The sequence below is a fragment of the Falco cherrug genome, chromosome 11 (assembly GCF_023634085.1).
Source record: "Falco cherrug isolate bFalChe1 chromosome 11, bFalChe1.pri, whole genome shotgun sequence".
Lineage (NCBI taxonomy): Eukaryota > Metazoa > Chordata > Aves > Falconiformes > Falconidae > Falco > Falco cherrug.
Genome location: NC_073707.1, coordinates 22,523,299 through 22,540,873, shown reverse-complemented (window position 1 = coordinate 22,540,873; position 17,575 = coordinate 22,523,299). Strand labels below are relative to the sequence as shown.

At 56.4% G+C, this 17,575-nt stretch overlaps 1 protein-coding gene across 2 annotated transcripts; it reads left to right on the top strand.

The window, feature by feature from the left end:
• The first annotated feature begins 2,465 nt into the window (after positions 1 to 2,465).
• NMUR1 (neuromedin U receptor 1) lies at positions 2,466 to 6,661 on the top strand. Of its 2 annotated transcripts, none has more exons than XM_005438446.3 (3): positions 2,466 to 2,768; positions 3,396 to 4,292; positions 5,583 to 6,661. In XM_005438446.3, exons 2-3 carry the CDS (start codon positions 3,398 to 3,400, stop codon positions 5,984 to 5,986), a joined length of 1,299 nt encoding a protein of 432 aa, XP_005438503.1. In that variant the 5' UTR covers positions 2,466 to 2,768; positions 3,396 to 3,397; the 3' UTR covers positions 5,987 to 6,661. The 2 variants fall into 2 exon arrangements, with proteins under 2 accessions (XP_005438503.1, XP_055579684.1); XM_055723709.1 differs by lacking the exon at positions 2,466 to 2,768 and adding an exon at positions 2,918 to 3,029.
• Positions 6,662 to 17,575: the final 10,914 nt, after the last annotated feature.

Genomic DNA, 17,575 nt, shown 5'->3' with positions numbered 1-17,575 from the left:
TGTCCCCACCTGCCACATCCTTCCCCCTGGGTGCTGCACTCTGCTGCTCTCCTTTGGCTTTATTTCACCAGCCAGCAGGGAAATGGGGTGCTGTGTCCCCCCCCTCAGCTGGCACCCTGTACCCCCAGGGTGCTCTGGAGTAGTGTGCCAAGGTGTGTGGTCCATGTGGGTGGCTCCTGAGCAGGGGTGGTGCCGAGTGCTCTGCTCCAGTGCCAGGCTGTGCCTGGTGGCCCTGGGGACATTTGTGCCCAGTCGTGTCCTGCCAACCATCTCTGGTTGCACCCAGGCTCTATTTGCTTCCCTGTGCAACAGCAGCAAGCTGGAGCACTCCTGTGGGCACCGAGCCTCCTGGGAAGAAGGGCACCAGTGGGAGCTTGGTGCCTCAGTTTCCCCTTGGGCCATGGGAGGGAAGGGGGTGAGCGGTGCTGCTGCTGTGTGCTCTGGCATCAGGAGGGTGATTTTGGGGGTGCAGGACTCCAGGAGCACTGTCCCGATGCTGGAGGCTGCTGGATCCTGGCAGCAGGCACGGGGCTCAGTGGCACAGCGAGCTGTGCTGGGGCTCAGCTCGGGTGGGAGCTGGGGAGGAGGCGGCAGGTCTCTCCCGGCAGGTCTCTCCCAGCTCCTTCTCCAAGATCCCCGTCCTGCCTGCTCGAATCCAGCCCTGCCAAAGCCTCTTCCAGCTCCATCCTGCCCGCTCAGCCAGGCACTCCGCGCACAGATGGCGCTGGGACGGGCTGGATGGAGGAGGGTCCCCGGGGTGCCCGAGCCCTTCAAGGTGTCATCCCGGGGTCGGGGGGCCGGGTCCCCCTGGGCTCTGCCACCCTCGGAGGGGCCGCAGGGACCGGTGCGCGCACCTGTGCCCAGGGTGCCCGCCCGTCCCGCGGGCTGGCAGTGCCCTCTGCCGTCGCACGGGGCGGCGGAGCGATGCGCAGCAGCTTCCCCCCTCGCTCGGACCCCTTCCCCACCAGGCACAGCCTCCCCGGTGTCACCCCCTTGCCCCGACCTCCCATCCACCGCCCCTTCCCCACCTCCGGGGGGCCGGGGCGGGCTGGAAAGCCCCCGCCCCGCTCCGCAGCCGTCAGCGCTTCTCCGCGGGCGGAGCGGGGCCGGGGCGGTGAGGAGGGGCGGGGGGCTCCGGTGGGCTGCCGCCCGGGGAGGGACGTGGTGGGAGAAGAGAGGAGTGGGGACCCGCAGCCCTGCCGCACGGCCGGGGGCACGGGAACGCGTGAGTCAGTGTCGGGGTGTGCGCGTCTGCATGCTTGTGTGTGTGGGCATGTATGTGTGCAAACATACGTGTGTACTGTGTGTGCATGTGTGTGTGCAAGCATTTATGTGTGTAGTGTGTGTGCAGGCATGTATGTGTGTGCAAACATACGTGTGTGCATGTGTGTGTGCAAGCATTTATGTGTGTAGTGTGTGTGCAGGCATGTATGTGTGCGCAAACATACATGTGTACTGTGTGTGCATGCGTGTGTGCAAGCATTTATGTGTGTAGTGTGTGTGCAGGCATGTATGTGTGCGCAAACATACGTGTGTACTGTGTGTGCATGTGTGTGTGCAAGCATTTATGTGTGTAGTGTGTGTGCAGGCATGTATGTGTGCGCAAACATACGTGTGTGCATGTGTGTGTGCAAGCATTTATGTGTGTAGTGTGTGTGCAGGCATGTATGTGTGCGCAAACATACATGTGTACTGTGTGTGCATGCGTGTGTGCAAGCATTTATGTGTGTAGTGTGTGTGCAGGCATGTATGTGTGCGCAAACATACGTGTGTACTGTGTGTGCATGTGTGTGTGCAAGCATTTATGTGTGTAGTGTGTGTGCAGGCATGTATGTGTGTGCAAACGTGTGTAGTGTGTGTGTAGGCATGTATGTGTGTGCATGCATCTGGGTGTGTGCATGCATCTGTGTGTGCAGGCATGTATGTATGCACACATGTATGTGTGCACACACGTGCATGGGCATGTATGTGTGTAGGCATGTATGTGTGTGCATGTATACGTGTGTGTAGGCATGTTTGTGTGTGTATGTATGTATTTGTTTGCATGTCTGCACACGTTTATGTACAAGTGTGTGTGTGCAATGGGTCTGCATGCAGCTACACAGCTGCCGAGCAGGAACGCTGCCCTGCGGCTGGGGGTGTCCCCAGGACTGGGTGCCAGCACAGAGGGCAGGTGGGAGCACAGACAGACAGACACTGGGTACAGGGAGGGAGCAGACCCCGGTGAGGAGCAAGGGGTGACACTGCGAGTGCAGCAACTTCCTCCCTCTGAAGCGTGAGGGGAGCCAGCTGGAGCCAGCTGGTCCAAGGGGGAGTGACTCGGGTAACCCAGGGGTTGGACATCTGGAAGCGGGGAGACCCCAGGAAGCGGCTGGGGCCCTCTGCATCTCCCCAGACGAGCCCGGACGAGCGGTGGGTGCTGTGCAGGCCCCCATGCCTGGCAGTGTCAGGATGGCAGCGGGGCTGATGGATGCCGCACCACGCAGGCCACGCAAATGGCAAATCCCTGCGTTGCGAAGGCTGCTGGTGGGGCTGGAGGCGGCTGCACCTCCCTCCCCCGGGACTGTCTTAGAGTCAGTGGAGTTTATTACTTTAACGTTATTTCCTCTCTCTGAAGAGCATCTTTTCAGCAGCGCTGCTTTGCGAACCAGGAGCCAGCCCCCAGCAGGGGTAGGGTCTCGGTGCCGGGTTTTGCTGCCCCAGCAGTGGGAGAGGAAGCCCCCGGCTCACTCGCCAGCCTCTCTCTGATGGAGGACGAGAGGGAGAAGGTGGGTAAGGACAGGCAGCTTCTCGGAGCTGAGCTCGGGGGAGAGAGCGGCGGCAGGATTTCATTAGCCTGCCTCTTAAGGCAGTGAGTATCCATCCCCTCCCATGCTCCCTCCCCAGCCCGACCCTGTGTGGCGCAGGAGTGGTGGGACCTCAGCCTTCATCTGGAGCTTCTCAGCAAGCCATACGTCCTTCTTGGGCTGGAAAATCAATTTTCCTTCTGGCTGTTTTACGGTCACCCTGTCAGCTCCTCTGCACAGCCGGTAGAGTTGGAGCTGGGATCGATTTTTGGGGTTGGCTTTGGGGCTGTACCCTGCTCTGCTTTGGGGAGCAGGGAAAAGGGAGAGCTTTGCTAACATCCCCCGTCAAGGGGGCAAAGGGCTGAGGAGTTGTTTGTGAGTGGGAAATAGGACAAGGAGTGCTTGGGAACCCTGGAGGGAGGGTGGGGGGTAGATTTTGGATGGTTTCCCAAGAAAGGCTGTGGCTGGGGTAGGATGGCTGCAAGGGTGCAGAGCTGTGGCGATCAGCGTCATACTGGGAACCTAACACCAGTGGGGAGAGGGGCAGAGGGAGCAGGGGCAGCAGAGGGGTTGGGAAAGCATGCCACAAACCTCCCCGTCTCTCCGCAGCCATGAATCCGTACGTCAGCTGCTCCAGCCCTGAGTTCCCCCTGCCTCAGCAAGACTTTCCTGTGGAGCCCATCAGCCCTGATCTCTGCAACAGGACTCACCGAGCGACCTTGTTCGACCCCAAGGATGCCAACCTGACAGAGGAACAGCTGCGGGATAAGTACCTGGGACCCCGACGGTCTAGCTTCTTTGTCCCAGTCTGTGTCATCTACCTGATGATCTTTGTGGTGGGGGCTGTGGGCAACACACTCACCTGCATTGTCATCCTCCGGCACCGGTTCATGAGGACCCCCACCAACTACTACCTGTTCAGCCTGGCCGTGTCCGACCTGCTGGTGCTGCTGCTGGGGATGCCGCTGGAGCTGTATGACATGTGGAGCAACTACCCCTTCCTGCTGGGCGCCAGCGGCTGCTATTTCAAGACGTTGCTCTTCGAGGCCGTCTGCTTCGCTTCCATCCTCAATGTCACAGCCCTGAGCGTGGAGCGTTACATCGCTGTGGTGCACCCACTCAAGGCCAAGTATGTGGTGACCAGGAACCACGCCAAGAGGGTCATCATCACTATTTGGGTCTTGTCGGTCATCTGCTCCATCCCCAACACCAGCCTCCATGGGCTGCAGCCTCTCTACGTGCCTGGCCGGGGGCGGGTGCCTGATTCGGAGATCTGCACCCTGGTGAAGCCACGCTTGACCTACAACCTCATCATCCAGATTACCACCATCGTCTTCTTCTTCCTGCCCATGGGAACCATCAGTGTCCTCTACCTGCTCATTGGCCTGCAGCTCAAGAAGGAAAAGATGTTGGAGACCTTGGGAGCGAAGTCCAGCGGCAGCGGCAAGTGCCACAACACCCGGGGGCAGAAGAAAGTCAAGAGGAGGCAGGTCACAAAGATGCTGTGTGAGTCTGATGCTGGGGAGTGTGATGCTGGGGATGGGCAGAGCCAGGGAGTATCTCCCAAGGCTCTGTTGGAAGGGTGCTGTGGGGGAAACTGAGGCACAGGTGGTCCAGAGCACTGAAGCAGGGCTGTCCCAGAGGAAGGCTGCGGGGCTTGCTTGTGGGATATCAGGGCAAAGACAGATCTGGTGGCTCCAGTCCACCAGCGAGGGTTGCTTATGCCAGCTCCTTCCTAGCCATGAGACCTCTCCTCCTCAATGAAAGTGCTGGGTGAGAAAGGGAAAGGAGGTGGGTTGGGATGGGGGAACCTGCTCCCTGTCCCCCAGCCAGACCTTGCATGCTGGTCTGGTGGTGGTGGTGGTGGTATTTCCCAGAGGGGGATCATTCCTACCCAGTCCCACAGCCTCTGCAACTGTCCTGGGGCAATGATGCACTGACCCAAGGCTGGACTGGAGCATCCCTCCATCCCACCGCTCTGTGTTCCTGCTTCCCTCCCCAGTTCTGTCCCTGCAGCCCCTGGCCCCCTTCTTGGCAGTGGCAGCCGGCTGCCCTTGGCTAGCTTTCTCTCCCCGGCACGCTGACCTCCGCGTGCTCCCAGCCCCGTGATGGTACAGTGATGGCAGGTTGCCCAGCACAGTCCATCCGCAGGGCCAGGGCTGCTTCTCCGCCATGTCCCAGACAAGTGGTAACCCCGCTTCCCCCAGCACCAGGGCTGGGACGGGGACAAAGGGGGACCTGTCCCTTGCGTGCAATGCAGATGCAGCGTGGCATGGGCAGGGCAGGGGACCCCAGGACCACCTATACATCACCCCCTTTCCTTTCCATCAGCAGAGCGGGGTTATAAAAAACCCTCCAAAACCAGAGCAGAAGGAAAGGGCACAAATAGCTCTTGCTCCTTGGACTTTGCTGGTGAGGGTGGCAGGGTTCCCGGAGGCTGGATGCCCACAGGGGCATCCCCCAGCCATGCTGCATGGCCCTGGGGCTGTGGCAGGGCCAGCTGCCTGCTGATGGGGAGCAGAGACACATGGTGCAGCAGTGCCTGGAGCAGCCTGGCAGGAGTTGGAGGGAGGAGATCCTGTCCAGACCTCCAGCCTCTCCACAGCAAGTCAAAAAGGCACTGGGGGGGTCCTTCCCCTCTCCCCCTTCCCCTCATCCTTTCCCTCTCCCGTGCTTTTTTGGGTGTTCTTTGCTATGGCCAAAGCCAAAACTGGGCAGCGCTTGGCCAGGGACTGGAGGACCCTTGGGGGGGTGAGTCCCATCCCCTCAGTAACAGCAGCTCCTCGGCTCCCACAGTTGTGCTGGTGGTGGTGTTCGGGATCTGCTGGGCCCCCTTCCACACAGACCGCCTTGTCTGGAGCTTCGTCTCCACCTGGACCAGCCACATGCTCCACATGTTCCAGTATGTCCACATCATCTCGGGCGTCTTCTTCTACCTGAGCTCAGCCGCCAACCCCATCCTCTACAACCTGATGTCCACCCGCTTCCGGGAGATGTTCAAGGAGGTGATGTGCCATGTTGGCCACGGTCCACTGCGGTCACGGAAATACTCACCCAGTGTCACCCGCACCACCACCCGCAGCACTGAGTGCGAGCCCATGCCCGGCACCAACGGGCTGCCCCTCTCTGATGCTGACGAGTTCGAGCTCGAGGAGGTGGAGGGTGGCCAGGCCACCACCCATGCAACATCCCTCTGCTGAAGAGTGGGAGGACACAGGGGGACTGGGGTCAGCTTTCCCCACCACCAGCATCCCCCTGACTATGGCACCCATCCCATGGTGGGGATCGGGGCAGGAGAGATGGAGGCATCCCTGCCTCTCTGTGCCATCCCACTGGGATGCAAAGACTGGTTCTTTTGACAGTGCTGCTCCAGGGACATGGTGGCAGTGGCGATGCTGTTGTGCCCTGGATGAAAAAGTTTGTGGGTGCCTTATCTCTGGAGACCTCCCCAGGGCCCTCTGGCATCGACGTGCCCCTTATTTTCTTGCACATCTCTTCAGTGGTGCCAGCCAGTGTCTGGCTGCAGGGTGCTGGTGTGGCTCTCTGCTCCCAGCCTTCCGCCTGCCCTGCATCCCGAGCCCATGAGGGCAAGGGAAGAAGTACAGCTGCTCCCTCAAGAGCTGGAGTCTGTGGGGGAAAATATGGGACAATGGGAGTCCCAGGCTGCCTGCAGCACCAAGGCACAGCGCTGTACCTGTCCATGTACCCCATGAATATGCCCTGCTCTCCCCTCTCTGACTCACATCTGGTGGGTGCCACCCTCCTCTTCCTCAGCTCACCATGGGCCCCTGCAACCCTGGGGAGTGTGTGGAGCCCTCCCTCCCCGCCCTGCATGGGCTAATCCTCATTGAGAATTAAAAATGCCGTTGACCTGCTTTGTGCCCTGGTTGCATCCCCCTGGACCCAGCTCTGCTCCCAGCACAGGACTGAACCTGGGCCATCCTCCTGGGCAGTGACAGGCAGGCCATGTGCCAGGGTGATGGGCACCAGGGGTGTCCCACCAGCTCTGCCTGTGAGCTCTGCTGCCTGTGGGCCTGGCCAGGCTCAGGGAACAGCATGGCAGGGAAGGCATGAGCAGCACCCTTCTTGGTGTCAGGGATGCTCGGGTTGAGCTGAGGTTGGGGCCATTGCAGAGGGGAAGCTGCCTCCAGAGCGGTGGCGATCAATTTGTCCCCAGACATGCAGCTCGCAAAATGTCATGAAAATGCCACGGGATGCGGGCTGGCTGGTCACGCTCCCACGGGCTGGAAGGACCCATCGATTTACTGTCTGTGATCAATGCTGCTGACTTCCTGGTGTATGCCAGGTCTTCCCACAGGATGAAATATTGAGGGTCCAGAATGCCACCTGAGGGGCTGGCCAAGCAGCTTGAGCTCTTGGCTTACACATCTTCCCCAGCCCTGGTTGCTCCCCTGGCTTGGCATCCCATGGCTGTGCCTCTGGGCAGCATGGATGTACCTGTGGGGCTCACCTGGGGACCTGAGCGCAAATACCAGAGGATTGAGCTCCAGACAGAGTGCTGGCAGCTGCTGCTCTCCTTCCAGCCCCTCCTAAGCACATCATATGGAGCCACAGCCAGGCCAGTAACAAAGAATGGGTGGGATTTGGGGCTTGCAAACTCCCTCCTGCCCCCATTGACCTGGTCTCTGGTTCAGGGGCAGTGGGGCCAGCTCCCCATACCCACAGCAGGATCTGCCATGGGCAAAGTGTTTGTGGGGTCCTGCTGTGTGCTGCGGGGTGAGGGTGGGCATGGGGCTGTGGTAACTTTGAGCTTCAGGGTCCTGCTGGCTGCTCACAGCCTCTCTCCAGATGATGTCAGCATGGCCAAGAGCATCAAGATCCATCTATTTCCTTCCCTTTCCGGCTCTCATCACTGATGGTCCTGGCAGGGGACAGCACCCTGGTAGTCATGCAGGGCCCCTCGTAACTGCTGTGCAGGTGGACATGACTGTTGTCTCCTTGATGGCAGTTATTGCCCCATGTCACTTCACCCAGCCACAGATCTCCAGGGAATGGCTTTTCAGTGGGTGGTCAACAGCGTTTAATCATGCAGCAACAGCTGCCCGTGTGGAGATTCAGGGTCCCTCTGCTGTGAGCTGGGAGGGCGCATCCCCGTGCTTGTGAGCAACCAGGCAGCTCAAGGATACGGCTGTGGCCACTGCAGCTCAAGCTGCTTGGTCAGTGCCAGAGGACAGTGTGTCTCCCCCCGGGGTTTTTTGGGGGTGTCCTGGGACTCAGCACAGCTGGAGTGGAGTTCAGAGCAGCCAGAAAGGTGAGGCACTGGCTTTGCCTTCATCCAGCCTTGTGTCCCCAGCTGCCCTGCTGTCTCCTCATCTGGGACTGCCTGTCCCCCTTGGCTACTCCAAATTCCCCTCTCTGAGATGCAGGAGGGGAATGTGCTGCTGAGGCCCTGGTGTGTCAGGTGGCCATGCTGCGGGCTGCCCCACTGCCTGCCCCCTGACCCCCCCAGCTCGGCCAGGGATCGCCCTGGAAAGCATCCCAAAGGCTTGCCAAAGCTGCAGCTGCAGTGTGGCTGGTGGCACCTCCTGGGTGGAGATGCATGGGCAAACTTTGCTCCCCTGACCACGGTTTTGTGACAGCGTGTGGAGAAAACCCCAAGTCCCCAGGTACCGTGTGCCAGCTGGGCTCATGAGAGATGTTGCAACTGAAGGCTCCCAGGCTAGTCCTTTAATCCCATAATTAATTTTAGTAAAAGCTGCAGTCAGGGCCTGAAACCTAATAGAAAAGGAACGCGTCTCTGAGAGTGGTTTCACAGGGAGGGTTTTACACATCTCCATCAGCAGGAGGGCAGCGGCTGCTGGCTCCTGCCTGGCTTGGCCTTGTTGCAGCCCCCAGGAAGGGAATTACGGTGCCTGTTTGCTCCAAGGAGGATGCTCCCTGCTCACCTGCGCCCTTGGGGTCAGCCTGGTTCCCTGCCACCTTCCCGGTATAAATTGGAGGGATTATTTCTGCTGGGGAGGTGGTACAGAAGCCAGAGCCTTCCCGGGGGGGGGGGGGGGGGGGGGGGTTGAGGGGCAGCAGAAGCCAGGGATGGGGCGAATTGCTCCCACTCCTCATACATGTGTAAGTGGCCGGGGGGGATCAACCGCCACAGGATGGGTGTAGGGGAAGGGGGGTCCCAAAACGCTGCCCGGGAGTTCTCAGCAGCTAAATGATCCTTCCAGAACCCAAGGGAGCCCAGAGGGCACGGAGCAGAGTGGTGTTGGGGGGCCGGGAGCTGGGGGGAGCGTGTGGAAGCTGTTGCTCCGGGTCATCTCTCAGAGCTGGGGGAAGCAACTCTGTCCCTGCAACACGGAGCACGTGGCCAGGTCGGGCTCCATGCCACCATCTCCTCTCCAGACACTTTGTTTCCTTTGTTGTTTGGGCTGTTCCCCAAAAGTTGTCCATCTGTCCTCCCAGATTTACAGCATGTCTGTCCAACAGCCGGTTCCTGCTTAACCACCCACTCCCAGCCCCGAGGGAACCCTCCTGTCCTCCCCAACCCGTGCCCACTCAGCACCCCTACAGCAAGCACCCATCCCTCCATCACGTCTGGCCCTGCTCCCAAGAGACTCCCTCTCTCCCAGCAGCTTGTGGAGCTCTTTCCCCCTCCCCCGCACTGCTGCATGCCCTGAGTGACACAGTATCTCCGGAGCTTCCAATAAAAAGATTTATCACCGTAGCTTTGAGGATTAAAAAGCAATCTATCTATGAGGCTGCCCCAGCCTTGTAAGGCTTTTTTTTTTGTACTGTGGTTGTTTGCAGCAGGCATGGGGTGTTTTGGTTTGGTTGGGTTTTTGTTGGTTTTTTTTTGTTTTGTTTTACAGAGCCAAATTCAAGTTTTACAGCAATTGCCTCATATATTTGGAGCCCTGATGGATGGCTCTGGAGAGCACCAGTGGATTTCTTGCCGCCCCTCTTCAGTAAGCCAAGGGAAGAGTTGGGTTTTTCTTCCTTTGCACAGCAGTGGTATGGGGAAAACTCATACAGCATGAATTTGGCAAAGCCATTGCGTGCCTGGGGGCGAGCAGTCCCTGGCTGGGGTCAGGCGGTGGGGCAGATTCAGGCTGCCTGGCCATGGATGTGGCACGGCAGCCTTTCCCACCAAGAATCCAGACTTTGTAAAGAGAGCGGGAAAGCAGAAAAACGTAAATGTCAGGAAACCACTGTATGTGCTGGGTTTGAGCGTGGTACAGATTTAGGTGTTAAAAAAAAATATTTTTATTGAACAATATTTCAATTATCCCTCTTACTCCAGGCCAGTGGTGGCAGTGGAAAGCTAACACCTAGTGTCTACAGGCTGGTGATGGGCAGCATAGAGGTAGGCGGGAGGACAAATAGGGTGAGAGAAATATATGTAGGATTTGATTCTGCTCCTTGGGGACACCTGTAGGCACAGCTATTAGCCCCACACCGAAGGCAGCCCACCTTCCTCCCCAGCTCCTTGGTGGCTTCCCAAAGAGCCAGGACCCACCCAGGAACCAGCTTCCCAGGAGCTGCGCATTGCAGGGAGGCTGGGAAGAGGTGGCGGGGGGGAGCAGAGCCCACCGCAAGGGCCTGGGTGGAGGAGCGTAGCCACGGCTCTGGATGCTCAGGCTGACTCAGCCAAGGTGCAATGTGACTGTCACCTGCACTGGGGACCTTCTTCTCGATGTCACAGCAGCCCAACAGCCCTGGAGGGGCTGGGCCAGATGCAGGGAAGGGATGGGCTCCCCGCATCCCACCTCTGCCTGCCTTAGGGCATGCAGGGACTGGACACACTGGGGCTAGAAGGGCAAAGGGCATCTCCAAGAAGTGAAGGTCTGTGTGTTATCTAAGGACCTCCCTGCCTGAAATACCACCGTCCTCATGTCCTTGCAGCAGGGTGATGGGAAGGACAGAGGTGCAACACACAGTGCCCTTGCCCACAGCCTAGCAGCAATGTGCAGGGACATTTTCAGGGGCAAAGCGGCCTGTTGAAGCCACTGGACACCTTCACAAGCTTCACCTGGGGCAGGATCCAAACCACACCGCAACAGGTTAGAAGAGACAGTCTGTCTCCCACCTTCTCCCATCACGATGTGTTGTTGCTAAAGATGACAGAATTGTTGTCAGCAGAGCCTGTGTGATGCTTAAACTGGCTCATGGGGACACTTCGGTTAAGAAATGAAAGTGATGCGTAATTAGCGTGGCAGTAAGTGGATTAAAGCTGGCTGGATGGCAGACCTCTGGGGCAAGGAGGGATTGCTAACAACTGGTTGGGGATGGGGGTATCAGGCAGCCCAAGGCCCCCCCACTGACCCTGAGCAGGTCCCCAGGGCTTGGGGAGAGCCAGTGCAGGACTTGGAGACTGAGCTGGAGGACAACAGTCTGCAAAGGGCTTCCCCACAGCCCACACAAGCTGTGTTTCAGGTCCTCAGCGCACACATCCCAGGGATCTGCCCTGGTCCCCTGTGTGGGATGTGGAGGATGAGGGGGCACCACCTCTCCGGTCCTCATTGGGGTGGAACAAATTCCAGCATGAAGAGGAAGGCTGGGATGCTCAGGCTGGGAAAACCTAACTTATCTGGCTTTTATATATTTAGGACCAGTGAAATATGAGCACAAGTTCCCAGGGGCAGTGGTGGAATCCCTTGAGGGGAAATGCCTCCTCACAGGTCAGTGCTTTTTCTATAAGGTCAGCTCTTCTTCAAATGTGGTTTTGAAGGTATTTGCTTTTGCTAAGGATGTGGTCTGCATTACAAAGTCAGGAAAGGAACAACAGCCCTTGCTCCCCCACCATGCCCAGACACCTCCCCTCCCTCCTGGCACGCAGAGCACCTGGCAGTACCCGGGCTGACCCACTCCGAAATGAGTTTGCAATGAAAACAAGTAAAAACCCGATGCAGACCCGTACTCAGGGCTAGACCCCAGCTGCCACATTACTATAGCAGCAGACTTTAATTACAGGGTTTTATCATTCTTTGTGCTTATCACAGCAGCCAGGGTGAGTTTGTCTTCTTGGTTTGGGACTATTTAATGTGGCACATTGGAGAAAACTGTCTGAGAGGCATCTGGAAGACAAACACATCTTTCTTGTTATCTTTCCTCAGCAGGTAGAGTGACTGTCTCACATTAATGACCATCTCACATTAATGATGCTGAGACCAAGTGTGAGACATCCCTTCCCACACCCAGAGTTTGCATCTGACCAAAAGCTGTATTTCACACAGGAATCAGCCTGGGGCTGCCAGGAGGGGAGGACACAGGTCCCCAGTGGGTATTTGGCAGGGACAGGACAGAGCGGCTTCCCCACGCAAGCCCCTCTCCATGCCTCGGCCAGCAGGCACCTGCAGGCACAGGAGCTGCCAACAGGCAGCAGAAAATAAAGACACATAAATAAATAGATCTGGATTTCCTCAGCTCCTGTGCCTGACCTCTGCAGGGACAGCTGATAAAAACCCTTTGCTGCCTGACACTTGCCTGTGCAGGCTCATCAAGAAGCTCAGCAGCACTGCCCTCCTTCATCCCGCAGCCAGGGGACCTTCCCAGGGGGCTGCAGGCTTATGGCAAGTGGTGGACAAGGTCCTGCTTTCCTCAGGGCAGGCTTTTGGCTTGTTGGTCCAAGTTGCTTTCAGGTAACTTTCACCCCCAAAAGCATCCCTATAGGTTGTCTGTCTGTCTTGACTGGGCCAGATCCCACAACCCACAACTCCCATGGCAGTGGCCTCAGCACACATATGGGTAACCCCTCCCTGGTCAGACCCTGCTGTGGCAGGCACCTGCTTTTCAGCATCCTGCTTGTAGGGAGAAACATAAGCCCTGATGCCACTTCCTCCCTTCCTGACATCTCCCACTACTCCCATTACTGCAGCCCTCAGGTTATCACTGGCCCAGAGCATCCTCTCCCCTTCACACCAACCCCTCCAGCACTTGCTTGGATTAATTCCTTTTAATTTCTCATCTCATGCTCAGAACAGCTGGGGCCAATTTGTGGCTGCTGTCACCAGAAAGAAATCAAGTTAATGACAAGAAAGCCATTATAATTGAGGAGACCCATCAAGCCTTACTGCTGTATTAATGAGGAACAGGGGAAGGTATTGCTGTTGCCTGCCCTGCTCATCTCTTCCCCCACCTAGAGCTCCTAGCTATCCCAGGAGCCTGTTGGCGACCCCAGGCTCAAGCTCCCTTTTTCCAGGTACTGCCTTTTATTCACATCCTGGTCTGTGCCTCTCTGTTTACGAGCTTTTTGCTCCTCCTGGTGTTTTCGAGTGATTTCTGCTCTGGTTAAAGGAAGATCTGCATCTCTCTCCTGCTCTTCAGTTGTCCGAACTCATCCTGGCTCCAGCTCCAAGCCTCTCTGCTGGGGCTGATTTAAAAAACCGCCTTGCACAGATGGAAAAGCAAATGGTTTGAGCTGGGTTTCATGTCTATTTTTCTGTGGCAATCCCCAGCTCGCAGGCGGTGAGTCCATCTGGCAGGAGCCTGAAACACAACAGCAGCGAGTGCCATGTGAGAGCATCATCTGTGTGAGCTGGGAGCCCTGCAAGAGGAGGGCTGGGTAAGGACTTCTTGATCCCCTGCCATGGAAGAAGGGAGACAGGTGGAAGTGATTTCTATTGACTGTGGTGGATGGCTGAATTAAATATACAGCAACAAAAAGCTAAAGGAAAGAAAACACAGTAAATGGTGAAAATGGGACTGAAAAGAACATGTTTGCATCCAGTGAGTGTGGCAACTGAAGAATTTAAAGGTTTTTCCTCCTGGAAAGAGAATTTGCCTCTCTGCTGATTGTCCCTGTGCAGATATAACTGGGAGATGTAATGGAGTTTAACCCTATTCCAAAAGCCAGGGGCTGCAGTAGGAGACCACCCATCCCTGGAGCTGAGGTGGTCTGACGAGTCATATTTGAGAGCACCTCCCTCCTTGCTGGGAACACCAGCCTTTGAGAGGTCCCTGCACCTGCTCGCTGTTCCTCCCAGCTCTTGACCTGCTTCCTCACCCCTAAAGTTTACCATCCCCCTGGCACAACAGCTCCAGAGCTGAGCAGAGCCTTTGGCTGACACTTGTGCAATTTCATTCTGCGCATGGGGGGGGGCTGGGGTCAGCAGTGAGAAAACCTGTGCATCGTTGATGACTTTCTCCCAAAACCTACTTGAAACAGGTTTGGGGGTCTCCAGCCCCCTTCATCTGGCTTTTCCATGCCAGTGATAATTTTGGTCACAAAGCCTGACTGTGCTTGAGCCAAAAATTGGGAGAACAATTTAAAACAATAGAAAAGACCGGGCCAAGCAACCTGGTATCCTTTCCATTCGGCACCCAGAGGGAGCCAGAGCATCCCCAAGCGTGAGCGGCAGGGCAATATGGTCCCACCACAGCCCTGCCCTGCCAAGAGACTTGCTTCAGCCACATCCCCTCCTTGCTGGTGAGGATGGGTCCTCTCCTGTGCCACGGCACCAGGGAGGGAGAATTCACAGGGTAACTGTTTTTGGCAGCTGGGATGCTTGCAGGTGTGATGTGGCCAATGGGCACTTGTCAGCATCTTCAGGACCTTCTGGTCTGATTTTCCCCTCATCCAAGAGGCTGCTTTGTGCGTGGTGCCAGCCCCACAAAAATAGGCTCATCCCCCAAGAGATAGATTTAATGGTTTTTTTTGCAGAAAACGTCCAGGCATTTTCCCATGAGCCACCACATTGATGCTGACGTCCCCTCTGAATGCTGTCCCCCCTCAGTTCACTGCCTCCAGTCCAGCCTCAGTGGTGACAGAAGGATGATCTCCTTTCTGCAGGTGAGAGCAAGGGCAGAAGCAGAGCTAGCAGAACAATCCTGATTTTGTGCAAATACCCACTTGGGTCCAAGGCACTGGGGGAAAGAAAGAGGACTGACTATGAGTGAGCAAAGCAGGACTCTCCGTGCTTGGTGTATTTTTACACCCTCCAGTCCTTTCAGTGCTAAGTGCACCTTTTAATACCTAGAAGTTGAAGGTTTAGGCTATGCAGCACTGCACAAATCCTGCACTAATGGCAGTGCAAGTACACCTTGGTGCTCTTCTAGATCCATTATGGTTTGCCTTTAGCTGGTTTTCCAGCAAAGCTGGTGTTGGGGTCAGGGACTTGGGATGCGCTGGTCTCCCCTGCCTTTGCCAGGGGTGGAAGCAGCTCTTGGCCGAGCTGCAGGATCACTTCATTAGCCCCAACAAGGTTTTTGGTCAAGGCTTTGGCAGAAGGTGGATGGTGAGACCAGGCTCAGTGTTAACCCCTGTGCTGCCGCTGTCCTGGTGTGCGGGAGCACTCGGGCCAGGCTCGTACAGAAACTGCCTGTCTCCTCTCTGTACACTGGCAGCCTTCACCTGCAATGTGACGGAGCCGCTTGAAAACAGAAGGCTAAGGAAACCCCATTTAAATAAAGAAACCTGGCATGACTGTGGCTAGAGACATTTGGGCTTTCCTTGAAATTTCCCCTTTCTCTTCTGGACCTTTCTCCCAGTGCGATCTCCTTACATAGACAGATTTGCTCCCTCCCAGGCTGTGGCTCATCCGCCTGGGGTGTTTTATCACCTTCAAGGTCTGGGCAATGCTGGTGCTGTGGTGGGAGACACCTTGTGCGGAGGAGCTCAGTTTCCCTGGGAGGGATGCCCTGAGCCAGGGTGAGGATACGGGCACAGGGTGAGCCCCAGTGAAGCAGCAGGACCGGTTCAGGTGCTCCTCAACCAAAAAGCGCAGGTCAACACCACTTGCCTTACAAGAGCCTCAACCAATTTCAGCAAGTTTAGGCACAAGACTACGAGGCTCACAGCCTGGAGGGTGCTGGGTTTGGCACCCATAGCGGTGATGATTCATTCTGCTCCCAAAAGATGGGTGCAGAGCGAGCACTGCTCCGTGGCACAGACCACAGTCTCTGCCCATCACTGCATGGGCATGTCCTGAAGACTCAGAGCAAAGGGGCACCAAGACCCAGCAACAGCAATGTGCTTCCCTTACCCTCACAGCATCCTCAGGAAATGTGTTTCACTCCTAACACCTCAACATACCCTTAGCGAGGCTGTTACACATACATACGTACCAACATAGGTATGTATTTAGGCTAAACTTGGTCTCAGAAAGGCTTTTCTAGAGGAAATGCAGCAGCTTGCCCAGTCAGGGCTGCCTCACCTGGTGAGGCGGGAGACTGGGAGCACCAGGCATTCCTCCTCCCCTGACTCACTGTCCCCCTATGACTGCTTCCAAAGAGCTGGAGGCACCTTCTTCCTTGTCCCTGGGGGCTGTAGGAAAGGACCTTTCCTTCTTTCCAGCCTTTTTTTTTGTTTTAAAGACTGTGTAAAGAAATATACTTAAAGGGTTCAATTTCAAGCCATGAATCAAATCTTTGGGAGAGTTGCAACTTCACGAGGCTAAATCATGCTATAAACAGTGCTTGGAGGTTACTTATCCTACTCAGAATTACTGTAAAAGCCCCTTTTTTCCCAAGCAACAGGCTACCCAGGGAGCCCGTTCTTGCAGGCGAGGCAGAAAGTGCCAACTACTTGTAAATTATATGAATGGACCTTTTATTGGTCAAATGCTACCTTACTGGACTATGGCATGGGGCAGAGAAAGTAATGAAGGCAAATGGTGCAGAGCCACCAGAGAAACAAATCAAATGAGGGTTTGACAGCATGATCTGCATTTGTTTGCTCAGAGAAAATTGCAAGTACTTTTGGTTTTCATGCTGGAGGCCAGAAAGGGCTGCAGAGTTTCTCCTTATCCTTAGGCAGGGGCTTGCCAATGTGGATTTGAGACCTGAGATGGAAATTATGCCTCTGGTGGCTTTTTAGGCTGTGTCTGCTCTGTCCCTCGAAGTGGCTACAGGTGAGCTGCTGGGTTAACCCAGTGTGCCATGGCTGGAGGGGCAATGCCTTGCTCATGGGGAGGTGGGAAAAAACTCAGCAGAGGATGGTCTTGTGAAGGGTCCCCTCTCTGCGTGCTGTTGCAGGTCCTTCCTCCCTCCCTCCACCTCCTGTGAACCGGCCTTCTCCAGCCTGCCTGACCATGGGACTCCTGCCACATGCCAGGCTCTGAAGTCCCTGCAGGCGGGACGCTGTGCAGCCACCATAGCAAGGTACATCCTTCAGCAGGTGAGACTCCTCAGGGAGTGCGTGGTACCCGCTGGCACGCCACGCTTTGAGGGTCAATGCCGCCTTTCCCAGTGAGCAAATCACCCTCTCTGGCTGTGCTCACTCAGCCACGTTTTGATGCTGTTAACCTCAGGCAATGTGCAGCCTCTGCCCTGTGCTCCACAACATCTGCATAATAAATACGCTAAAGCAGCCAGCTCATTATTGGAAATATAGTCCCTGGGAGGAGGTGGGCAGACCCTGCTCATGCCTGCACCATGGCTTGTTATGAAAGGGTTGCTCTGCTCAGATTTATCTTCGTGATCCCACGGCTTACATCTCAGATCTGTGCTGGGGACAGCACTGATGCTCAGAGCCCAGACCCAGACCCCCACCCCCACTGCCCATCCACTGCATGGCCGGGGGGCTTCCCTGGGATAGGGGCTGCCTGTCCTTCTAGCCCTTCCCTGTTCCCCTGCTCCTCGGCAGAAGCTCTCACTTCTGCAGGGCATCACTAATTGTGAACTGCAGGGCACTAATTCAGGCCCTAAGGATTTCCAGTGCAGGCTCCCATCCCACATAACTATCACTTTCCTTGGGAGCAGCTCGTGCCCCTTCCTTGCCATGATATAAGCGATTATTATTGCATTAGTGTTGGGCTGCTGAGCCATAATGTCGTTACAGTCAATGGCATTAAGCATTTAATTACCCAGCGGGATGAATCGATGGGCTTCTTTCT